This window comes from Alnus glutinosa, chromosome 9 (assembly GCF_958979055.1).
Source record: "Alnus glutinosa chromosome 9, dhAlnGlut1.1, whole genome shotgun sequence".
Lineage (NCBI taxonomy): Eukaryota > Viridiplantae > Streptophyta > Magnoliopsida > Fagales > Betulaceae > Alnus > Alnus glutinosa.
The window spans coordinates 8,260,216-8,283,281 of NC_084894.1; the positions used below are offsets into that span (position 1 = coordinate 8,260,216).

The 23,066-nt window shown below is 35.6% G+C and overlaps 4 protein-coding genes across 4 annotated transcripts; 2 read left to right on the forward strand and 2 right to left on the reverse strand.

The window, feature by feature from the left end:
• Positions 1-2,723: 2,723 nt before the first annotated feature.
• Positions 2,724-4,455, forward strand: LOC133876724 (uncharacterized). Its single transcript, XM_062314976.1, has 4 exons — positions 2,724-2,986; positions 3,060-3,142; positions 3,245-3,409; positions 3,797-4,455. Exons 1-4 carry the CDS (start codon positions 2,724-2,726, stop codon positions 4,453-4,455), a joined length of 1,170 nt encoding a protein of 389 aa, XP_062170960.1.
• A 2,612-nt stretch (positions 4,456-7,067) lies between these two features.
• Positions 7,068-13,386, reverse strand: LOC133878352 (DNA repair protein RAD5A-like). Its single transcript, XM_062316876.1, has 10 exons — positions 13,376-13,386; positions 11,180-11,247; positions 10,413-10,535; positions 10,248-10,347; positions 9,845-9,957; positions 9,123-9,400; positions 8,777-8,977; positions 8,102-8,195; positions 7,931-8,002; positions 7,068-7,429 (listed from the first exon to the last, which is right to left on the reverse strand). Exons 3-6 carry the CDS (start codon positions 10,451-10,453, stop codon positions 9,205-9,207), a joined length of 450 nt encoding a protein of 149 aa, XP_062172860.1. The 5' UTR covers positions 10,454-10,535; positions 11,180-11,247; positions 13,376-13,386; the 3' UTR covers positions 7,068-7,429; positions 7,931-8,002; positions 8,102-8,195; positions 8,777-8,977; positions 9,123-9,204.
• LOC133878351 (AT-hook motif nuclear-localized protein 1-like) lies at positions 13,102-21,130 on the reverse strand. The gene is made up of 5 exons (XM_062316875.1): positions 20,896-21,130; positions 16,028-16,095; positions 15,785-15,910; positions 14,359-14,520; positions 13,102-13,689 (listed from the first exon to the last, which is right to left on the reverse strand). Exons 1-5 carry the CDS (start codon positions 21,056-21,058, stop codon positions 13,384-13,386), a joined length of 825 nt encoding a protein of 274 aa, XP_062172859.1. The 5' UTR covers positions 21,059-21,130; the 3' UTR covers positions 13,102-13,383.
• LOC133876725 (proline-rich receptor-like protein kinase PERK1) lies at positions 16,562-21,446 on the forward strand. Its single transcript, XM_062314977.1, has 2 exons — positions 16,562-16,626; positions 20,960-21,446. The coding sequence occupies exons 1-2, from the start codon at positions 16,562-16,564 to the stop codon at positions 21,444-21,446; spliced, it is 552 nt and encodes a 183-aa protein (XP_062170961.1).
• Positions 21,447-23,066: the final 1,620 nt, after the last annotated feature.

Consider the following 23,066-nt stretch of genomic DNA (forward strand, 5'->3'; position numbering starts at 1 on the left):
TAGCCACATGCCAAATTTTGGCTTTCAACACCTTAGCACAAGTCAACCCATTCGAAAACAAAAAATGAACATTCCATTTTCCAGTGAAAACACTTCTATATCCTCATATTGCTTCCACATATTAGCCACATATCTTTTCACCAAGTAAAAAGGAAGAGGCTTATCTAGGAATTGCCCAACAATACTAGATTTCCATTTATCTATGCCTTCGATAATGGCCTCTTCAAGGGGTGATCAAACAAGGACTTGTTCACCCAACTTCCTTGGGGCAAAATATTCCAATTTCCCTAGAGAATTAGCAATCTAAAACAATCCTCCCCATTCTACCTTTCCCTCCTAACATTCTTCCTTTGGGTTAAACTCCACATCAGGGCCTTCTGGGATTAGACTTCCAATCTCAGAATACTCACTCTGACAATCAAAACCCTCTTCTTGAATCCCCAATTTCCCAATAGGTTCCTCATCAACAATTTCATCAACAATTGCTGGAAAATCTTCCTCCAATTGTAAATTAGGAACAGGATGAGGAATTTCTGCACTACCATTCACTGCCAGGACAAATTCTTGATCACAAGTTTCATCAGAAAACACATCATGATTCAAAGAACTTTTCGGCACTAGGCTCCCATGATGACTCCCTTTACCAATAGTCACAACCAAATTACCCTTCCATCTACCTCTTCCCGGTTAGTTTTCCTCCATACCTACAACCAACCCCTACCCAACAAAAACAAATCATCCAAATTCAAACAAAGAAGAACGTTGGATAAGAAAAACCTGTGCAGATGTCCTTCCCGAACTCTGACCACTTGTCCAATCAACTCTCCAGCCAGCACGCGTCGTTAGGGGCGGAAGGACGTTCATCACTGGGGGGATGAATGTCCCCCCAAAAGTTTTGAAATTTGCTTAAAAATATGGAAATTTATAAATTTGTCCCCCCTAATTTTTTTTTATATATTTTAACCCCCAAAAATAATTTTTGTCTCCCTTAATTTTTTTTTAACCCCTCATTCATTTTGAAAGACCAAAAATATTCTTGATTCTACTATTATTTTTTAACCAGATACCCAAAATTAGCTTTTTTTTTTTACTTGATACTTAAACCAAGTCATATCACAAGCTAGCTAGGCTATAGCAGTGCAGCACATCTGCATTTAATTCAAAGGTGAAAGGTCACTCTTCCAAATTCCTTCATGGCGCCTTCATCCCTCTCTCTCTCTTTGGCTCCCTGTGACAATGTGACTCTTAGTCTCTCTATGACTCTGTTTGTTGTTTATTGGACTAATCACTAATGGTAAACTAATGGACTAACAGTAGCAAGCAAAACACGTTCCGCACTTCCGAGTTCCACACCTGTAACCCTGTAAGAATCCTTCTTCTTTTTCATTTTTCTTCATTTTTTTCAATACAGATTTTGTTTTTCCTTTTTATTTTCTTGGTTTGAAGTTTGAACCCAATCACCCAGAAAAGAGAAAAAAATAGAGAGAAGCTTTTCTTTCTTTCTTTTCTTTTTTTTTTTTTTTTTTTCCTTTTTAGTTTTTATCTTTCTTAAGTCGATGAATCATGGATGGTACTGGCTTTCAATTAAAAATTAAAATTATCTGTATATACTGTATGTACTGAGTTATAATTTTAGGGCTCTTTACTCTTTTGAGTTTTCTGTATGTAGAATGTGATTATGATTTGTGTGGCCATGTGGGCCTTTCACCTTTGTATTTTTATATACTGAATTACTGATCTCACTGTTGTGCAATGTGGGATGGTGGGACTTGGTAGCGTGTATTGTTTGATGCTCAATTCGTCCATTTGTTACTTTGCTTCTTTTAAGTCTCTGTAGACATTACACATTAAGCAATGGTCCAAATAAATCTCTTTTATATATTTGGTCAAATATGTTTTGACTTTTAAATAGGTTTCTCTTTTAGGCTTTGAACGCTGCAATATTGTTATGACTTGACTCTCATCATTGTTGTTGTTGGGGGGTTTTGGGAGATCTTGTAAAGAGAAAGAGTCTACGTTCAAAGGTACAATTTTTCTTGAACCCTATAAATTGTGCTTAGTTTATTTTACTAGTAGTTTATACTATTGTGTGTTTGTGTGTTTTTTTATTGTTAGTGGTAATAAAAAACTATAATAAATATCTCTTGTTAGTAGTAATAAGAACTGTAATAAAATTCTAATAAAAATCTTAACGTCTAGAAATTTTTCAGGTTAATTCTTGATCCATAAATTTTTCTTAAAGTTAAGAAAAATATGGGCATATATTAACGCCGGACCATGTCAACCCATTCTTTCAGAATATCCATTTTCAGGAGAGGGTAATAATTGTCGCCAATTTCAAGCTTCTTGGTTCAACACATACTCAACTTGGTTGGAGTACTCGGAATCAAAGAATGCTATATTTTCTCTTCAATGCTATGTTTTTGCTAAGAAATCAACAAGCCGTCCAAGATTAGATGCATTTGTTGTGAAAGGCTTTAACAATTGGAAAAAGGCAAGCGACAAAATGAATAGTTCTTTAATGGGACACATGGGGAAAGATTCAAATTCACCACATAAAAATGTTGTGAAATGTTGTGAGGATCTGATGAATCAGTCACGGCATATTGACAAGTTAGTTGAAAAACAAACATCACAAGAAACAAAGAATAATCGGTTGTGGCTGAAAGCCTCAGTAGATAGTGTTCAATGGCTAGCATTCCAAGCATGTGCCTTTAGAGGCCATGATGAAAGGCCTGACTCAAAAAAATCAAGGTAACTTCATTGAATTGATAAAGCTCCTAGCAACTTATAATGATGATGTTTCTGGACTTGTCTTGGAAAATGCGAAATATACATCACCAAAAATTCAAAAGGAAATTCTACATATCATTGCAAATAAAGTGCGGGATATGATTCGAAAAGAAATTGGGGATGCCAAATTTTGCATTCTCGTTGATGAAGCTCGGGATGAGTCAAAAAGGGAGCAAATGGCTATTATTCTGAGGTTTGTTGATAAATATGGTTTTATAAGAGAGCGATTCTTTCATGTTGTGTGCATGTCAATGATACTACTACAGCACTTTGAAAAAGAATATATGTGCTGTTCTTTCTCGTTACAACCTTCAAATTGAGAATATTCGAGATCAAGGATATGATGGAGGTAGTAATATGTGTGGTGAATAGAATGGGTTACAAGCTTTATTTTTGAGGGATTGTCCCTATGCATATTATGTGCATTGCATGGCTCATTAACTACAATTAGCTTTAGTTGCAGCATCTAGAGAAGCCAAGCATATTCATCAGTTCTTTATTCAGTTGGCTTCTATTATCAATATTGTTGGTGGTTCTTCAAAACGCCATGATGAATTACAAGCTGCTCAAGTTGCTGAAATTGAAAGTTTGATTGTTTCTAATAAAATTGAGACTGGTAAGGGGCCAAACCAAATTGGTACTTTGCAACGACCTGGAGATACTCGATGGTCATCTCATTATCGATCTATTTGTAGCTTGATAAAAATGTTTGGTTCAACTTGTTCAGTTCTCAACAATATCTCCAAGGAGAGAGCTAATTATTCTCAACGTGGTGATGCTAAAGCGGCTTACATGATATTAACATCATTTGAATTTATTTTGATATTGCATTTGATGAAAGATCTTATGGGACTCACTAATATGTCGTGTCAAACTTTGCAACAAAAATCTCTAAACATTTTAAATGCCATGACTCAAGTTTCAACTACACAATCACTCATTCAAGAGAGGAGATAAGATGGGTGGGAGCCTTTGCTTGCTACTGTTAAATCATTTTGTGAAGAAAATGATATTGATATTCCTGATAGAAATGCTCATTACAGTAGAGCTCCAGGTCAATCTCATCGTCAAGATGAAGGGTCTCTAACGACAGTCAAGCATCATTTTAGAGTTAATATATTTACTGCTGCAATAGACTTTCAATTACAAGAATTGAAAAGTAGATTTGGTGAGCAAGCTGTAGAACTCCTCACTCTTAGCGTTGCTTTAAGACCTAAAGATGCATACAAATCATTTGAGATTGATGATATATGCAAATTAGCTGAGAAGTTTTATCCTAAAGATTTCAACGTGCAAGAAAGATTCTGTTTGAAGTTTCAATTGGAACATTATAAGCTTGATGTGCCAAAACATTCAAATTTTCAAAATATGTCTACATTATCTGAGTTATGCATAGGATTGGCGAATTCGGAAAAGTCAAAGATCTATCCTTTGATTGACAGGTTGATTCATCTAGTGTTGACTCTCCCTGTTTCTACTGCGACTACAGAACGAGCTTTTTCTGCGATGAAACTTATAAAAACTAGATTGCGTAGTAGAATGGAAGATGAATTTCTTGCATACCATATGGTAGTTTATATTGAGAAAGAAATTGCTAAGAATTTCATTTCAGAGATGGTAATGGATGAATTTTATTCTATCAGCGATCATCGTCGAGCATAATTTGAAGGAGAAGTTATATTCTTTTTTGGGATCTTTTTTTTGTACATGTCTATAGAGAAATAGGAAACTTGTGTATTCCAAAGGAAAGTTCCCTTGATGTTTTCTTAGATGATTTTGAAATAGACATGTAACTTTTGCATGACTTACAATTCAATATGGAATTAAATTTAAGGCTTTTATATTTTTTATTTTACATAAACAAGTACAAACACACACATAGCGAAAAACTACATGTATCTATATACTTATGTACGTAGTTACGTATTTATATAAGTTCGTTCCCCCTTACCAAAAATCCTGGTTCCGCTCCTGCGCGTCATCATGTGCTGATAAGAGTAAAAAAATCTTTTCCCGCGCAAAGTTCATCGACAGGGGATGCTGACGTGGTGAGAGAAAAACCAACCAATTATAATATGTCAAGTTCTTGTATTTGTTATTGCTTGTTGTTATATGGACAACAACTAGTCCAATATATATAATTAAGGGTTAAATACAATTCACCCCCCCGAAGTTGTCAGCCATTTTTAATTTGGTAACCAAAATTTAAAAATTTGCAATGTACCCCCCCCCCCCCCCCCCCAAAGTTTCAAAAAAATTCAATTCAGGCATTCCATCTGGTTTGACCGTCAAACCAGACGGAATTTTGACCACTGTGTGTCACATGACTTTTTTTAGGCAAATTTGTCTATTTTACCCTCACTCCAAAACGACGCCATTTTATCCTTTAGGGGGTGAATTGAAAATTTTAGAAACTTTGTGGGGGTAAATTACAAATTTTTAAAAATATTTGTTTTTTTTTTTTATATATATAAATTAAAAAAAAAAAAACAAAAAAAAAAAAAAACAAACAAACAAACCCTTTGTTGGGCAGCCACCGCCACCCCCAGAAGTTGCCAGGGGTGGCGCGTACCCACCCCCAGGTGCTGGGGAGGCCACCCCCAAAGCGGTGGCTGCCCAACCGATAGCCACCCCTTAGTATTTTCTTTCCTTTTTTTTAATTATATATATATATATATATATATATATATATATATATATATTTGTTTTATTTATTTTTATTAGATTTTATATATTTTTTATTTTTAATGGACAAGTGTCGGCTTCCTAATTGGTGTCTCCAAAAGGGCAAAACGACGTCGTTTTGAAGTGGTCAAAATTTCATCTGGTTTGACGATTAATCCAGACAAAATGCCTGAATTAAAAAAATTTAAAACTTTAAGGGTACCATTGCAAATTTTTAAACTTTAGTAGCCAAATTGAAAATGGCTGACAACTTCGAAGGGGGGTGAATTGTATTTAACCCTATAATTAAGCATGTAACAAATATGCTGGCTAGGGAATATTTGATATATACTTGATCACCAATAGTTTAAGCTAACGGTTGAGTTCCTTCAACAATCCAATTGAGGAATATATAAATAGTACGTAATTTTATTAATCAGTAAAGGATGAGTACGTACGACCAAAACATGCACGTAACTATTATACGTACAATGATACTAGTTATGTATGCAGCGACGCAACTCGCACTATAAATTGTCGCTCCTTTTTTTCTAGCGCAACAATTTTGAAGCTCCGTAACAGAATTGACAAGACATTTTTTGCAATCGGAGCTAGAAAGGTTTGTACTACACTGAGCCGTTAATTGTAGTATCTCCGACGCTCCAAGCCTTAATTACCGTGCTCGTCGCATACGTCTTTGGGATTACGTAAGTAATCTCAGCGAGTTTACTCATCAAATCGTTCATCTTTTGGCTAAACGAAATGGAATCACTTGCATTTTGGGAGTCCATGAGAAAGTAAAGGAGTTGGGGGTCAACTTGGCCCAAAAAAATCCTCGTCAAAGTATTTCGACATGTAAATTAAAGGTCGTGCCATAAGACTGTAGCTTTACGATATGGCCAAAGTGTGGGAATTTTGTTTGTTGCGTTGGATAAACAGCTCGTGCAATCTAAGAGTAAGGCATCGCCGGCGCATATAGCTCGCCCGTATGTTCTGCCTAGGCCATGACCCCTGGAACTCAATCCAGGAGTTTCATAGGTAAGGTAATCCATCACATCATTGAGGCTTGTTTCATAATAGTCATTGCTAGTGAAATTTATAGCGCTTAAACAATCATAGTCAGAGACCACAAGAACATTTTGGATGAAGAGAACAAAGGCTACCAAAAAGAGAAAGGTGGTAAATTTTGAGAAAGGCATTGTTGAATATGTGGGTGATCATAAGTGTGACTATTCATACATTTATATAGATTGAGATGGTTTATTCTCCCCTCCCCCTTTTTAATTTAATCAAAGAACCTTGATATAAACGATAACCAATGTAAACTTTTGACTAAGTTATATTTGGCTTTCTAAGGGAACCAATAGTGGGGATGAAATTGGCCTCAACCATGAATTAGTGACAATATATAATTAAAGAGTAATGTTATTTAGTAGACTGTTATATGACTGTCATACCGGCCTAAAGTTAATTTTACTTTCTCTCTATTTCTTATGAAAAACTTATAATTAAATCTGGAACGTTAGTTTTTAACCACAGCACATTACAGCACCGAAGCCAAATCTCATTATGTACACATGCAAATACCCAAATTAGCCCCCCCACTTCAACAACCACAGTTGTGTTACATGAGCATGCAAGATAATTGCATAGCCACAAACTCTAACCAGCCTCCGATTATCCTCTCCAAGAACTGAATTAAGTATATGTTGTAAATAGCCTCAAGTCAACTTCCTTCAAGTTCCAGTGCTGCGGTCATAAACCCCTTGATCTCTAGAGCTCTTAGAGCTAAAGAGAATTCTCATAGAAAGATAACAAGTGAGGGAAGAGCTCTAATTTCTGGACTGGCCTAAGTAAACAGTATCTTCAATTCCTCAATTCGTGCAGTTCGAACTTCTTGATCAGTCAAAGCACCAGAAATCATCCGCTGCTTACGCGCTTGCACTGCTTCCATTCTTTCCTCAACAGTTCCCTGCCATCCAAGAGCATTTAAATGGAGGGGCAGAGTTAGATCAGACAAAGTCAGAGCAGGGAAAAATGACAAATTGGATTGTAGAGTCCAAAACAAAGTGGTCACGACATATCCATCTCCTAGCTTTTAAGCATGTAAAATTTGAAGCACGATGTCCTCCTACCCTTGCCTATAATTATGAACATGTCAAAGCAGAGGAAGGGTTCAAAAAATGATAGATGCCTAATTACAAAATTTCATAAGCACCGCCAGTTTTTTCAGAATAAAAAGGCTGGTCCTCCTAAGTAATTATCTGGCTAAATTTGCACCAAAGTCGTACATTATGAAGGTGCAGAATCCCCGGTGATCTTATATAATTCAGTAACAAATTGCTGACACAACCCAAAACTACAAGCTACTGGTCATAAAATGAGATATACTAATGTCACTACTTTCTGCTATTTCATACAAGAGAGACCATTTCACAATTAAAAAGCAGGAAGTTTAATCTTCTACGATTACCAAGACAAAGGCATTGGAAGCTGCCGTTAGATTTATTCCAACTCCACCGGCCTTCAAAGACATCAGCAACACCTAAGCAACAAGAATCAAACCCAGATCATTTGTTAAGACTACTAAACTCCACCCCCCTGAACAAAAGAAGCTATATTAATGAATAAATTAGTCACAGACCAGGATGTTGCTATCTTCTGAAAACTGCTTTAATACTTTTTCCCGCTGCTGCAGACTTAGTGTTCCATCCAGACGAACAGAGGGAATGTTACTCCTGGACAAAATGGAAACTATCAAAATATTGACGATGTGTGACAAATTACAAAGAACTGATTCTGGTGGAAAAGCAAAATAATTTTTTGAATTAATGACGTCATATGATAAAGAATAGCAAGGCGAAGACACTCATCCAGGACATCACAGAAGAAAGCACAAAGGATAAGATACAAAGCATGTTGCTTTAGATTAAAAAAAAGAAAAGAAAAAAAAAATAGAAGACAAAATAATAGTAAGGTTGTAGCCTAAAAAAACATCTTCATAACCCCATCAACTTGCATGGAAATTTAACAACTTATTGTATGCAAAAAACACACATGACAATTCATTACACCAAGACTCTGTAGCTTCCTAAATTCTAACAAATGGATAGCTAGATAATTCTTTTAGTGGTAAAACCCAGTCCTTTCAAAGCCTGCAAGTACTCCATGTTAGTCTGCTATTGCAAGGAGTGTATACTAACTCATATTTCCGATCAGAGATATACTAAGAGTCTAATAGGTGAACCAGCATGGTGCTCAACTGCTCTCACACAACCAAATGAGTTACTTCAACTTCCATGCAGTTAGGAATTTCTACCGGGAAAGAGGAATCTGCAGGAGGTCAAGAAAGGCAGTCCACTGGCTGAAGACAATGCTCTTAGAGCCTGACATGCGAAGATTTTCAAGTTCATGCAAGAGAACAACAACTTTGGATGACTCCACCCAATTTTTCTCAACATCAATCTGGAAGCGACTCTCAGTTGGGGCAGTAATAAGATCTTGCCTACTGATGTTTTTCCTGTAAAAGGAATAATATTTTGAAATTGTATTGCTGGTAATTTCATAACAAAAGCTTCAAAGAGAAGAAAAACCACATCATTACTAGAAAAAATAAAATAAAAGAAATCCAAAATCAAATCATTGTGACAACAACTTGAAGTTACCTACAAACAGGACATGAACCAGAGGTAGGATTTCGCCAGCTTGCCAATAAGCATTCCCGGCTTAAGCGGAGAGCACAAGGTGTCAATACTGCATCTTCGAATGCTTCAAGACATATCGGACACTCTCCTTTTTCCCCTTTATGCAGGTCTTCCGTGACCTCTTGAATATAAGCTCATGAAGGCTCATCTTTAGCTTCCCCTTCTTGGGTTTGTGGCTGCCCTTGAGGAAACGTTTAGCTAGCTTATTCAAATCAGAAAATTCTTGTGTATCACCTCGACTGAAAAAATCAAGCCGCACATAAGAAATCCTACTTATTGGGAAATTCTTTAAATAAAGGTATATAAACCTATATACAATTATAATCTACAGTACAATAGTTAACAATCAGAATGAACTTATACTTCTACATGTATTGGTCTCAGCTCTTGTATTTTTGGTCAAGCCCCTCTGTCTCTAAATTATAGTCCCACTTCATAATGCACAAGTTTTAAGGAAACTAGTAATAAATGAGTTCTACCTAAATATTTTGGCTTCTTTTTTTTTTTTTAGAAGTATTGTACTGTATTTCAAAAAGCACATAGGGGCACAACCCTAGTACACAAAAAGTATACAAAAGAACGCCTAAATAGAAAAAGAAAAAAGTACAAGAAAATCATTAAAACTAATCACTAAATTATACTGATCCATTAGCAGGGGGAGGGAAGGAAGGTAACTAACATACCTCATCACAAGAAATGGATGATCACAACATTGGCGAAGACGTAAAAGTAACTCCAATATGGAAGCATAATTATGAAGAACCCGCCCTTGCTCAACAAATTGATCAAATTTCACCTGAAGAGATTTCAGCATCTACATATTACTCTTAGATTTTTCCCCTCTCGGCCATTGACATTTATTCAAAACACATCATCGAAGATAACCTTAAATCACTAACAAAGCATATAAGCAATGAAACAAAAATGTGCAAGTCCAAGTACACAAGTTCTACTCTTGAGAGCAGCCAACCATGCAAAAATACTGAAGAATAGAACCATAGTCAAGCCAGCCCCCCCAAGATCCCACTTAAGTGGGACATCGATCAGTAATGACCCTTTATAAGCAGTACCACGAATGAAAAATACCTTGGATCTTTTAAACAAGGCCTCATAGAAGTCTTTTTCACTTTCTGTGAGTTCACAATAGATAACCTGAATATCAGCTGGAGGAAGAACGAGAATTGGCCTGCAAACAAACAAGAATTTTAGAGCAACACATCCAAAAAGTGGATATACAATTATATTACTCACCTGCCTTCTCGATCAGTGCTAAATTTTGTTCTCCTTAACATGATCCACTTTAAAATGGACTGAACCAACTTTAACCCTCTCTCATCACCCTCCTCAAATGGTTTTCGAATGAGTTTGTTCCACCTAGAATACAGAAGATCAAACAAATCACACAATGGTTATTCTACATCAACTCACTAAGAAAAGACAACAGGAAATTACAAAGAGTAGCTGCTTAAACATATAATACACACACACTATAATATCCCTGGAACAAGCACTTATAAAATAAAATAAAATTAAAAAAAAATTAATTAATTATTTTTTTTTAAAAAAAAAAAAACCCAGGAACATATTTCTGTATATGACTAGAAGTATCATAAACTATAAAACCAGCAAAAGGTGCAATTGTTAAGCAGAACTCAACGGAGGCCTCCTTTAATGTTTGCAAATTTTTCATTACAAAGCTTAGTTTCTATTTTATATCTCACAATCATGAAGAAAAAAAAAAGCACATTATAATAGTTTGGTATAGCCAAATATTGCCTTTGCATAAAAATAGTATTTGAACAAAAATAAGGAAAAAAAAAAAAATCATAGGCATAATGGAACCACTTAAACTGAATATAGAACCTCAGGCACTGGTGCCTAAATCTCTAAACCGAAAATTCATCCCACATGGAGGCTTGGAACAGAAATTATACAAAATTAAAAACGGGTATAACCAATTTTGGGAACCCTAAGATCACATATGTTCATTCAACACTAAAAATGGAGGTAAAACTTACCATGCCCAAGTTCCCCATGGTTCCACCTTCAAAAACCTAAGAAGACTGTAAATGTCCTCCAGATTGTTCTGTGATGGAAAAAGTTAAATGTCAGAAAGCAAAACACAAAGTAAAACACCACCTCACAATAACAAAAGTTTACTATCTGCAAGATAAAAGCATCCAGCCAGCATAGGTATAGCTTCAAAAGACATGGAAATTAATGTCCTCCAGAAAACAAATAATGGACTCACCAACAGGCTTTATATATAATGTCCTCTAGATTACTTATTATATATTAAAGAAGATTTTACTAAGTGGTAACTAAAATAAAAGGCTTAACAAAGTTAATAAACGTCCGTGGCATACCTTCAGCAAATAAATTGCTTGCGCATGCAAGAGAAATATAAAATAGCATGACATCAGAAGTGAAAAATTTAGCAGTTAACATATAAATATGCAATAGGCCTCAAATATCTAATACAAAATTAAGAAGAAATTCATTACTTTATCTAACATGGATATTATTCCGTTAGAGTGAGACAGGGTGATGATAGTTCATGTTATGAGTTCTTATGATTTATGTTCCCTTGATATGATGTTTTATGGTTACGAAGGTATGTTTATGATATATATATATATATATAGTTTTGCGAAAGACAAGTTTACGAACGATAGTTTCATGAAAAGGACATTTACGACAAATGATAATTTTACAAAGTTGTGTTTATGAAAGTTATGTTTATGAAAAGTGCGATTACAAAAGTGTGATTTACACCGAAGTGTCTTTTAGTGTTTAAGTAAAACGATAACCATGTTTATAAAAAAAAAAAAATAACAAAACATTGTCTTCATGTTTTAATGCCGACTCATTTCATATGCATCTTACGAATTGATGTTTGCTTACTGAGTCGAGAATTCACTTTCCACCTATAAAATAATATTTTACAGAAGATGCTGACTTAGGGACAAGCAGCCAGAGTAAAGCGTAGAAGCACTTCGTAAGGGCATTTTGTGGTGTGCAAATTTTTTGTCTGACTAAATATTGCAACTTGAACTAGTCTACCAGTATAGTCGGAGGGTGTGTATATATATATATTGGGTTGTGTATGCATTTGACTTGTAATTATGGTTAAGACTTGGTGTGTAATTTAAGTTGTAAACATGTGACTTTAAGATATGTAATTATATTTATGTCTTAGTGCTATGGTGATGTCATGTAGAGGGACAGTTCAAAAAAATATTATTGCAAATTCCGTTGCATTTTTTTTTTTTACAACGAGGAACCCCTTCAAAGCAAGACTACTTCATGTACCCACCCGCATCGGATAAACCTCGGACCCATGCAAAGTACTCCCTCCACACGGATCGGATAATACTCCGACTTCGCTGGTAGGCTGGCACCAAGGAATTGTTTGCACCCAAGGTGATTCGAATCTTAGACCTATAGTAGGGCCCTAAGGTTAATATACATTGCATAATAATTAGGGGACGTTAGAGAGAGAGAGGACACCCAACAAAAAGTAACATTCATTCACAACAAAGATGAAGAGCCCTTTTCAGTTTATGATAATTTCCATAAAACAATTGACCTGGATAGGGGTGCAACCTTTTAAAATTTGAAGGGAACATTACAATTTCGGTGTAAATGTAATTTTCCCCAACAGTTTTTGCTGAAATATAAACATTTTTACATCTAAAATTAACTGTTAAGTTATTTTTTAGTAAAAAGTCAAATTTAAACATCATATTTGTAATTCTCATGAAGATAAGATATGGTAGGATTGACAGTTCCCACCTAAAATAGAAATAGAAATGAAAATTGAAATTTTCATAGGAATCTTAATTCTCATAGGAATTTCGTCAAACGAATAGCCAAATTTTCAAAATTTTCTAAAAAATTGAGTGGGGTAATTGCCCCCATTGGAGATCTTTAAGCCAGGAAGTAATAGGATCTGCTTTGATATGAACAACAAAAATTAGTAAATCCCAGATATAGTAACTCATTGGAAAATATAGTTGTGCATCTTCATCTGCCACTAATGCAAAGTAAGTAAGCTGCTTTCAATTTCTCCAGTCAGCCTCTGTAAACCACTAATCTAAGACCCTAACAGATCAAACAAATTGTCATCGTCATGTGATGCTTGTGTGTGCGTGTTAACACTGGTCCACACGCACACGCACAAGCCCCCCGTGCGCACAGATAGAAAGAGAGACCTTAGTATCTAAGGGAGACTGGCGTTGATGTCAGGGAATGGTCTTTTGACTGGTATTTGATGCAATGGACGTGGAGGAGGTGGGTCCATGTTTTGATTCAAATCAAAGAAACCAACTGCTCCTCCACGGACTGGTTCCGAGAATGTAGATGTCGGTGTAGCGCCACTATCATCACCATCAGTCATTTTAGAAATATGACTGGGAGCTCTTACCAAATCCGAAGCACTAGGAATACTGGCAGCCGCGGTGGACTTAGCTGAGTGCCTCCTTTTGAGTTCCTTACTGATGTATTGCTTAAAACTAGCAACAACGAGCTGATAAATCAAGAGAACCCAAAATAAGTCTGACAGTAATTATTTTTTTGATAGGTAAGCAAATAAATATATTAAAAAAGCGTAAAGTGCCCCTAAGCATACAAGAAGTATACAAAAGAAACCAAATACGAGCAAGCAAAAAAAAACAAAAGAGAAAACCCACAAATGGCCGAGAAACCAAGACCTAAAGCCCAATCGTTAAACCCGCCAAAAACACTCTAGACTACATTACATCAATAGTCCTTTTGCCTTTACCCCGACTAGAACGAACACCCCTAACGTTAAATTTAATCGAACATTCTAAGTTCTTAACCTCTCTACTTCTTTTAGTCTTAAGAACAGAAGCAAGATCCTCTTGGCACTATAAGGGCTTGAAATTACCACAAGCACCATTTTTATCTTGGTAAAAACTTTTAGTTCCAACTGTAAAAATGAAATAAATTGTTGGAATCTATTTTGGTGGTAACTCAATAAGGGATTTTGATCTTTCATTTGACTCTAATAAAGTGAACCTAACTGATCCACTTTTGTAGCCTTTTGGTCACTTAAAAGAATCACTTGAAGGAATGACTAATAGTGAACCATTAAGATCAGTATACGTAATTAAAAGTGGAAACATTAATATTCAGTAATTCCAATCTTAAAAATATTAGAAAAGCAAGGCATTACTTCAATGGGTCCGCCCGCAATCAGTGCACTTGCGACACCACCACCACAAACCTGGCCATTAGGTCTAGACATTAAGATACTTAAACTGCCATTTCTCCCATGTACACCGCCCGTTTCAGAAAATGTATATGATCCAGACAAGCTCAAAATCTCAAAGGGACCCTGCAAGAAAGAACAAACAAAAACCTTTAAATTTCTAATGTCTTATATATGAATTGGAACCTGCAAATTCATTTTCCGCATGGCACCAAAGTGGGACCTAAAGGATTCAAATATTCAAAAATGATAGTTGTTAAACATATGAAATATCAATTCCCTTTTCCAGATTTTTAGTTTTTCAATCATAACATGCATCCTTCAAAGCCGTACCTGTTGGAGCATTTTCACCAACACAAAGGACCTTTTCATCCAGATGGTAACAGTGACACAATATTATTACAACTAAAATGATTGAAGGTAACAGCAGCACTAATGTGATAAACCCATAAGTTGAAACTTCATTGGACTAGGGAGTCTTGATAATTTATAGTAACCATGTTCTTGACAAATGTAGACGGCAACTGACAAACAATAAACTCAGACAACATGTACAAAAGACTTGACAAAGACATACCAATATCACAGTTCTCTCACAGCATGTTGGTAAAATGTCTAACCTGAAATATCAGATAGCAGAATGCAGTAATCATGTTGTCGACTGTATACTTGTTCCTTTTCTTTTTTTCCTTGGGCGGGGGGTTGAATGAATTGTGCTAACTGTATTCAAAATATTGTTCGTAACAAATTCTATTTAACAATCTTTTTGTCCTGATGGTATCCCACTTTACCAATCATGGCTTTTATCAGGAACATGTCCCACAGAGACTGGTTTACCCAAAGATGCAGGTGGTATCATCTCGGAAGTACTCTTCCAAAAGAAAGGGAGAGAGAAATAACTACATACAAAATGTGTGTGTGTGTGTGGGTGTATATATATATATATATAGAGAGAGAGAGAGAGAGAGAGAGAGAGAGGGAGAGATGTATGTATCTGCATGTGTGCTGGTTGTGTGCATATTTATAAACGTACACGTGTACAAACTCCTTAACTGCTATTTAAAAGCTTATAAAATTCTGCAAAAGTTAATTTCAGGGTCTTATAGACAAAACATTATCTTGTTCTTTTTCTTTTTCCTTTTCTTTCCTTCTTTAAGAAAGAAGGGGTAGAGTGAGGGCAGACTTTACCATTTCTATCCAACATCACCAACAAATTACCGACATGAGAAATAGACTACGATATAGGATATTGTCTATAAAACTAGTAAAACGAAAAAAGGTAAGACATCTTTATGAAATGCATGAATTCCAAAATAACTAGCCATCCAACAAGTCCAGGAAAAAGAAAAAAATGAGGAAAAAGGAATGATAAAAGAAGATTCGAAAGTACATCATATTTCGTAGGACCTCCGTAAGCAGGACGGTGAATTATAACACTGGAGAGCACACCAGTAGCAGCAAGAATACAAACTAGCCGAGGACCCTGAAAAAATGACGATATCTTACTAACGATATCCTGCAAATTACAACACATAACGTCTTAATGTACCATTAATAGAATAGACAATATGCCAAGTAAGAAACTATAATAGGAAATGACCAAGTAAATTCTCTCAAATCCATCTAATATTACCTCGCCAGTGTGTACAGTGAATAGATGAGGGGTGAAATCTCCTCCTGCTGTTTCTGCAGCAAAGTCACCTGCATAAAAATCCATATGAAATAAACAAATAAACCTATTTGATAAAAATGTATATTACCAAAGCAATTATACCTAAATTGATAAGTAAACATCAAGATAAAATCAAACTCATCTCTGTCTACAAGTTATTTTTAGATGCAAAATAACTGGTTACTGTGAAATAAAAATTTTACTTTGTTTTGTTAAACTCGTAAACTGTTAAGTGGTTTAAGTAGGTTCTGTTTTAAACTATCTAAAAGATAGTTTACTGGGATAAACCCAATTCTGCTGAACCAGTTTCTAAGAATTTATGGGCGATTAAATAATCAATGTGTTATTAGATTAAAGTTTTCTGATCAGATAGATGCAAGATATGGTCAGATAGAATGTTTGTCTAAAATCAACAAGACTCTGACAAGCACTCACTTGATCTCTAAATTTGTGTACATCTACAATTCACGCCAAAACTGTGACCCACTAGTAGAAATGGCAAAAGAAGTAGCCATTACTGCAATAATTGATAAAGATTCAAGGGACAAACTTTGCCCAGAGTCAGATGATTGCCAAGATCCATCTGAAAATCAATATGCTTCTTTTCTAGATTGGACAATCATTTATTGCCTGCTCATCATAAACAAAACAATGATACAAAAGCATAAAAAATTTCAATTGAGTCATAATGTCCCAGATCCTACGAGTCTAGCCTCTAAAATTGAACACTAATGAGAAAGCTAAAAGCCATTTTGCAACACCTTATGTTATAAGCCTTTAGTTATTGTTTAAGAAAAATGCTCATAAGCTTTATCTACTCTTGGTCCAGTCTTGCCGATTGTTGTTCCATCACTTTCTTTTTTCACTCTCATGAGGGTGTTTCATCCAGATAAGCTGCACATTTTCCTTCTCTCTATTAACCGGAATTGCATACTTCCCTTGAAAAGCTATGATATTAGTTTCCCACCAGAATCATTTATCTCAATTTCTGATCTGGATCAACCATATTCTTTCTGAGAAACTCACTTTAGAAATCAAAAAGTTTCTTAAGATTTATCCACTCTTGATTCAGTCTCAGCAACCACTGTTCCACCACTTTTTTTTTTTTTTTGCTCTCATGAAGTCTCATTCAGTTGAGATTCAAATTTTCCTTTGCTCTTTAACTGGAATATGCATGCGTCACTGGAAAAGTCATGACATTAGTTTTCCTGCAAGATTTCTATTTAATTGTTTCCTCCAAACGTGCTATTTCTCTTCAAGACTAGCAATCCCTTTGAGCAGAGTAATTTAACCAATTTTTTTTTCACCTCTTGCTGGAGATGAGCAATCTCAGAATCATTTTTCACAATTCCTGCTTTGGATCAATCATATTCAGCCTTATTCTGTCTCAGAAACTCAATTAGAACAGATTTCTTTCAAACAAAGGCACTTTGGCCTCTTTGAGTTGCTGCTTAGATGCTTCAAAAGCTAAAGAGGGTCTGCAAAAATTTAGACCTTACGAAGAGAAGCAAGTTGACTGGATGGAGAATCAGCTGAGGATGTCAATTTGGAGACAACATTTAAAGCATGTGATGAGGGTCTAGCAGATCCGAGAAATTAAGCTGAAGTTTTTCTTTGAATACAACCTCGGCAACCTCAATCTCATCAATTGAAGGAGAGATGGCACATGAGAAACTTGACTCGACTTTCAAAGCTAATTTTCAATTCAAGATCAGAATGAAGTTTTTCTATTTCTTCTGCTAATACCAAGTTTTGAGAATGTGCCTCACCAGGGCTAACCCCACCTAACCCCAAGGTTTGAAGAGCTGATGCCTAAAACTCAATGAATAAAAAAAATGAAAGCAAAAAGTTAATTTGACGGAAGGAAACCTTGTTGAGAAGACCACAGCAGATCAGTGGATTGAGACAATTTGATTGAAGGAGGCAGTGAATCAAGGGGGCATGGAACTCAAAACTTTAATTAAACACTAACTCCATCTCCTTATGGTGAGGGGAATTTTCATTAGTATCATCTCCTTGATCAACTTGGAAAAGTTCCCCAGGATTAAGAGTCTTAAAAGGATTTAATAAGTGATTACTTGAGTTTCATTGATCTAGTAAACTGAAAAACCTTTAGACTAAGTTTGGTACACTGAAATGATGATTCCTTAAGAATAGGAACAAGTTACTAAGAATAAGAAGTTGGAATGGAATAACCATTCCTATTCTTTTATTTGGTGACAACATAGGAATGACCAAATTTTTTAACTGGAATTGAATCATATTTCGCTTAAATTTCCTAAAATACCCTAGCTTTAAAAAAAAAATTCCCAACAAAAGTATTTATTTATTTTTTACGCCAAAAAAAAAAAAAAAAAAAAAAAAAAAAAGAAGAAGAAGAAGAAGAAGAAGAAAGTTCAAATTGGTGGTCGGCTACCCCAACAAAAGCTTTGGGGGTGGTGCGACCAACGCCAGTATCATGGGGAGTGGTCGCGGCCACCCCCAATGCGCCATGGGAGGTGGTCATGGCCACCTCCGATGCTCACCAAGGGTGGTTGCTCCACCTCTTACTTGCATCGGGGTTGGTACATAAGGTTTGTTTAGGGGAAAAAACAATTAGGGCTAATTCTATTCTCCATGAATAGCCATTCCTCCCAAAAATCATTTTTGCAAGGAATGGCTCTTCCTCAAAATGAAGAATAACCAATAAGAGGTTGGCACTGGGGGTGGTGATAGAAGGTTTTTTGGATGGGGAAAAAATATTAATAAATTAGGGATATTCTATTCCCCATGAATAGCCATTCCTCCCAAAAATCCTTTTTGCGAGGAAAGGCTATTCCTCAAAATGAATAAGAGTCATTCTTGTGGAATCAAGGGCAGAACCACGACTTCCCCCACAAGCTCCAATTGGTCCCCATAAAAATTTTACCCCCCCACCCTCCTTTTTCAGTTTTGTCCCCCCAAACCTAAAATTCTAATTCTGTCCCTATGTGAATGGTAATTCCATTCCTGGACCTATCCCTCTCTACCAAACGTGACCTTAGATTTTATGTTAGTTTTGAAATAAAGCCATAAAGGCCAAGATAGGCTTCACTGCATGAAAAGCATGACTCTGAATTCCTGAGCTAACCAGTGAATAACTCTATCATATTGTTTACATTAGGATATCTCTAATAATGCAGTGACTCCCATGTATTCAAAGCAATATCCTATGGTTGTAAAGTGATGGCAATTGTAAAAAGGCAACCGTCACTAGGGAACTCTTCTTGTGGAAAGATAAAACATTGCTCCAGTTATTCATGATTGAACAACTACTTCATTATTGTATTTGAACTAGACACAAAAGCACTGTTGCTCACCAAAATATCAATCAACAGATCTTTTTCTAGCCACTAGTAAGGTTCCCAGGAACTCAGTTTATTGAAATTTTCATATTTTGAATCGAAGTTGTAGCCAGAATTACTGCTACCTTTTTCTCTCCTTTTCGATTAACAGGACAACAAAGGATCAGTCAATGGTTCAGGCAGTTCATGTGATTTCAACAGCCGATTCAGCAGTGGTGATCCCTAAAGAAAGAGACATCTAAATCTTGGTCACAGGCTCACAGTGGCATCAGTTAAGGCATGTCTAGTTTCGTTTTTTTTTTGGAATAATTACAAGCCAAAGGTATATTTAAATTGCAAGGCACAAACTTTGGAGATGTGAGCTTTCCTCTTTTTCCTTTTTATTTATACTTTTTGGTGGAAAACTTCATGAAACTCAATTGTGTCCAAATTTTGAACCCAGATTTCCCACATACAGTGCAGTGCCATGATCAGTCCGTACGTCCTTCTTTAGGAGATTTTTGAGTTCCAATGCCTTTAATGGATATCAAATATTATAATGGCATTAAATTGCTTATTGCCATCATATGCTAGTGGTTTAAAAAATTTTCATTATTCCATACAAATGCTATTGAAATTGAAAAATAAATTACAAGGCAAAAAAGATCTTGAAAAGCAATATATTAGTTAACAAAATCAATAAAATATTTGAGACTTAAATCAAACGAACCAAAATTTGTTCCATTCACTTGATTCAACAATTACTAAGTGAAGCAATGAAAAACCATAGAAGACATTAAACTAATAAAGTTCACGTTGACTAAAATGGAGGGTAATCACTGGTCCAAGAAAAGGCAGGTCTGGGTTATAACTGAACTTTCACCCCCTGTTACACAAGAACGAGGAAAAATCTTGCAAAATTCGGGTCACTAGTGCAATTTGTTGGAGTGTTGTCATGTCGACCATTCATTAAAAATATAATGAGAGAAGACAGCCTCATCAAAGACCTATAAAGGCAAAGACTAAATGGAAAAGATTGAGCCTTTTTTTTCCATAATAATGCACCAGGTTATGTAGCCACCTGATCCAAGCTACGAAAGTAAATTCAAAATTCTGGTCTCACTCTTTCTTCCTTTGAATTATCATCCTTGTAGCTCAATCAATCGTCCATCATCAAACTTCTAACTTAAAAGATTATGGATGATTGATCAGTGATATCTTCCGCACTTGGTTTGTTATTTCTTTGTATTGGATCAGTTTATTATGTGGGTCACTCGGTTTTATTTCAAAATGTGGTATATAACATTATTCGTTAACTAGAAACTTAAGTCCATAACATCAAACTTCCATACCCACCATACAAAAAACTCAAAATAACCCAAATAGGAGAGTCAAGAAACTCAAGAAAGAGACTCAAAACGGATAAATACCATGCAACAAAATATTGAATATAACGCAAAATTAGATATCAAGACTTGTTGTTAAAATAAATAAATAAAAAAATTGCTCGAAGCGCAAGAAACTCACCCATAGAAGCCAAGAACTGCCGTCTACCAGAACCTCGAGGCCTTCCTGGGCCCCGCTTGGGCAGGCTCTCAGGCATTGAAGACGAAAGGCCCACTCTGTCCCCATCGAACTCGAACTTCCTAGGCCGTCCCTTCCTCTTCTTCACCGCGCCTTCCAACCCCATTGGGCCCGAAGACTCTTCTCCCGAGCCCACTACCACGACGGGCCCAGCGCTCTCTGCGCCCAGGCCCGGCCCTCTGTCCCCATCGACCTCGTCCTTCCTAGGCCGTCCTTCCAACCCCATTGGGTCCGAAGACCCTTCTCCTGAGCCCACCACCACGACGGGCCCAGCGCTCTCTGCGCCCAAGCCCGGCCCTCTGTCCCCATCGACCTCATCCTTCCTAGGCCGTCCTTCCAACCCCATTGGGCCCGAAGACCCTTCTTCTGAGCCCACCACCGCGACGGGGCCAGCGCTCTCTGCGCCCAAGCCCGGCCCTCCTGCCACAATTCCCTCAGGCACCACCGCGTCGGTCATGTCCTCCATGGACCAAGAAAACCAAGAGAATTCTTAAAGAAAAAGAGAAACAAGTTAACAGAGAGAGAGAGAGAGAGAGAGAGAGAGAGTGACGTGTTTAGCTCTGAGAAAGACGAAGAAAGAGTTTGAAGAAGTACGTCTAACGTCCCAGTGTAAAAAGGCGCCAGAAGAGAAAAATCTTTTTTTTTTGTTGATTCAATGGTGAGAAAACAATTGGTCGGTCAGCACGTATTTATACAGGGACTGTTGTTTTCTCGAATCCCAAGAATAATAATACCTTTTGACAATTTCTTAAAATTTAACTTGGGATTTGAGGGGGGGGAAAAAAGAAAGAAAAAAGACGAAATAAAATCAGTATACTTCTTTTTTATTATTAATTCGGAAATTTCCGATATAATTCTTGATTGCTAGTTTTGGTGGATTTATGGTGTTAGGCGTAATTTGATCTTATTTAGTAATATTTTAATAAATATATAATTGTGGCAATAAACACTGACTTAATTTGGTTTAATATTTAAGGGATTTTATTTCCAAATATATTAACCTTAATATTGGAATATATGTATTTTTTAATACAAATTAGTGCTTATTTTGAGATTTGATTTTGAATTTTTAAATTATATGATTCTTTTATAGTTGTTAAGCCACTAAGAAATTATATAAATATATTTTTTATGCATCTCATTTTTAAATCTATTATTGAATTGATGAACTCACATTAAGTCACACAAATTCAATAATAGATTTAAAACTTGATTGCATCCAGATATATAAAAAATAGGACAGAAATTTCCTACAAATCGGTTTGTAGGAAATTTCCTACAACCCACATATAAGAGTGACATGTGTCCTTTAAACATGTGAGAAACACATATTTTTTTATTAATACTATTAAAAAGTATGTAAGAAATACATACTATTAAAACAACATGTGTTTCTCACATGCTAATAGGCACATGTCAATCTTATATATAAATTGTATAAAATTTCCTACAAAATAATTTGTAAGAAATTTCTGTCATAAAAAATATGTAGAAAATATATATGTATCATTTTCCTAAGTCATTTACTGAGTATATCTTTGTTGTTATCAACTATAATAACTTATCTATATTCACTCTTTTGAAATGCATTATCATAAAGTGCAATGGTGTGCTTGAGTGTGTCATACTATTATGGGTAAGTTTTAATAGTTACTCGACTTATGTGTTAAAGGTGTTACTTTTAATCATTATGTATAAAAATAAATAAAAAATAAAAAATTAAATTTTGGCACTCATTTTGCGTACATTTTTGTTGAGTTGGCATGTTTCATCCACTATAGTTTTTTTTTTTTTTTTTTAATTAAACGCCAGAATCAAATAAGCATTTCTCTTATGGATGAAATTAAATTTAGAAATGTGTTTAGGGTCATTCTCTTGTCTATCTTTTTTACAAATTCACCGTTGAATCTGTGAAATTCACATGTGGTCTCATAGATTTAATGATGAATTTATGTATTTCTTGTACAGATATCAACAAGAGATAAACAAGACAATAAAACCAAACATTTCTAAGTTAAGTTTACTAAGTTTGAATTTGATAAATGACATTAAATTTAGTTTCGAGTAATAGCTTCATTTTACACTTGACGATCACAACGACTAAGTCATACCTA

Coding starts and splice junctions, on each gene's coding strand:
- LOC133876724 (XM_062314976.1), top strand. CDS start 2,724: ATGATGAAAGGCCTGACTCAAAAAAATCAAGGTAACTTCATTGAATTG. Junction 3,143..3,244: donor AGATCAAGGATATGATGGAG/GTAGTAATATGT, acceptor AACTACAATTAG/CTTTAGTTGCAGCATCTAGA. Junction 3,410..3,796: donor TTCTAATAAAATTGAGACTG/GTAAGGGGCCAA, acceptor CATTTTGTGAAG/AAAATGATATTGATATTCCT.
- LOC133878352 (XM_062316876.1), bottom strand. CDS start 10,453: ATGTTAAGGAGAACAAAATTTAGCACTGATCGAGAAGGCAG. Junction 9,958..10,247: donor CCTTGTTTAAAAGATCCAAG/GTATTTTTCATT, acceptor AAATCTCTTCAG/GTGAAATTTGATCAATTTGT. Junction 9,401..9,844: donor CATCCATTTCTTGTGATGAG/GTATGTTAGTTA, acceptor TGATTTTTTCAG/TCGAGGTGATACACAAGAAT.
- LOC133876725 (XM_062314977.1), top strand. CDS start 16,562: ATGGCAAAAGAAGTAGCCATTACTGCAATAATTGATAAAGATTCAAGG. Junction 16,627..20,959: donor AGGGACAAACTTTGCCCAGA/GTCAGATGATTG, acceptor CCGCTTGGGCAG/GCTCTCAGGCATTGAAGACG.
- LOC133878351 (XM_062316875.1), bottom strand. CDS start 21,058: ATGGGGTTGGAAGGCGCGGTGAAGAAGAGGAAGGGACGGCCTAGGAAG. Junction 15,911..16,027: donor TCACTGTACACACTGGCGAG/GTAATATTAGAT, acceptor TGTAATTTGCAG/GATATCGTTAGTAAGATATC. Junction 13,690..14,358: donor TTGCGGGCGGACCCATTGAA/GTAATGCCTTGC, acceptor TTGATTTATCAG/CTCGTTGTTGCTAGTTTTAA.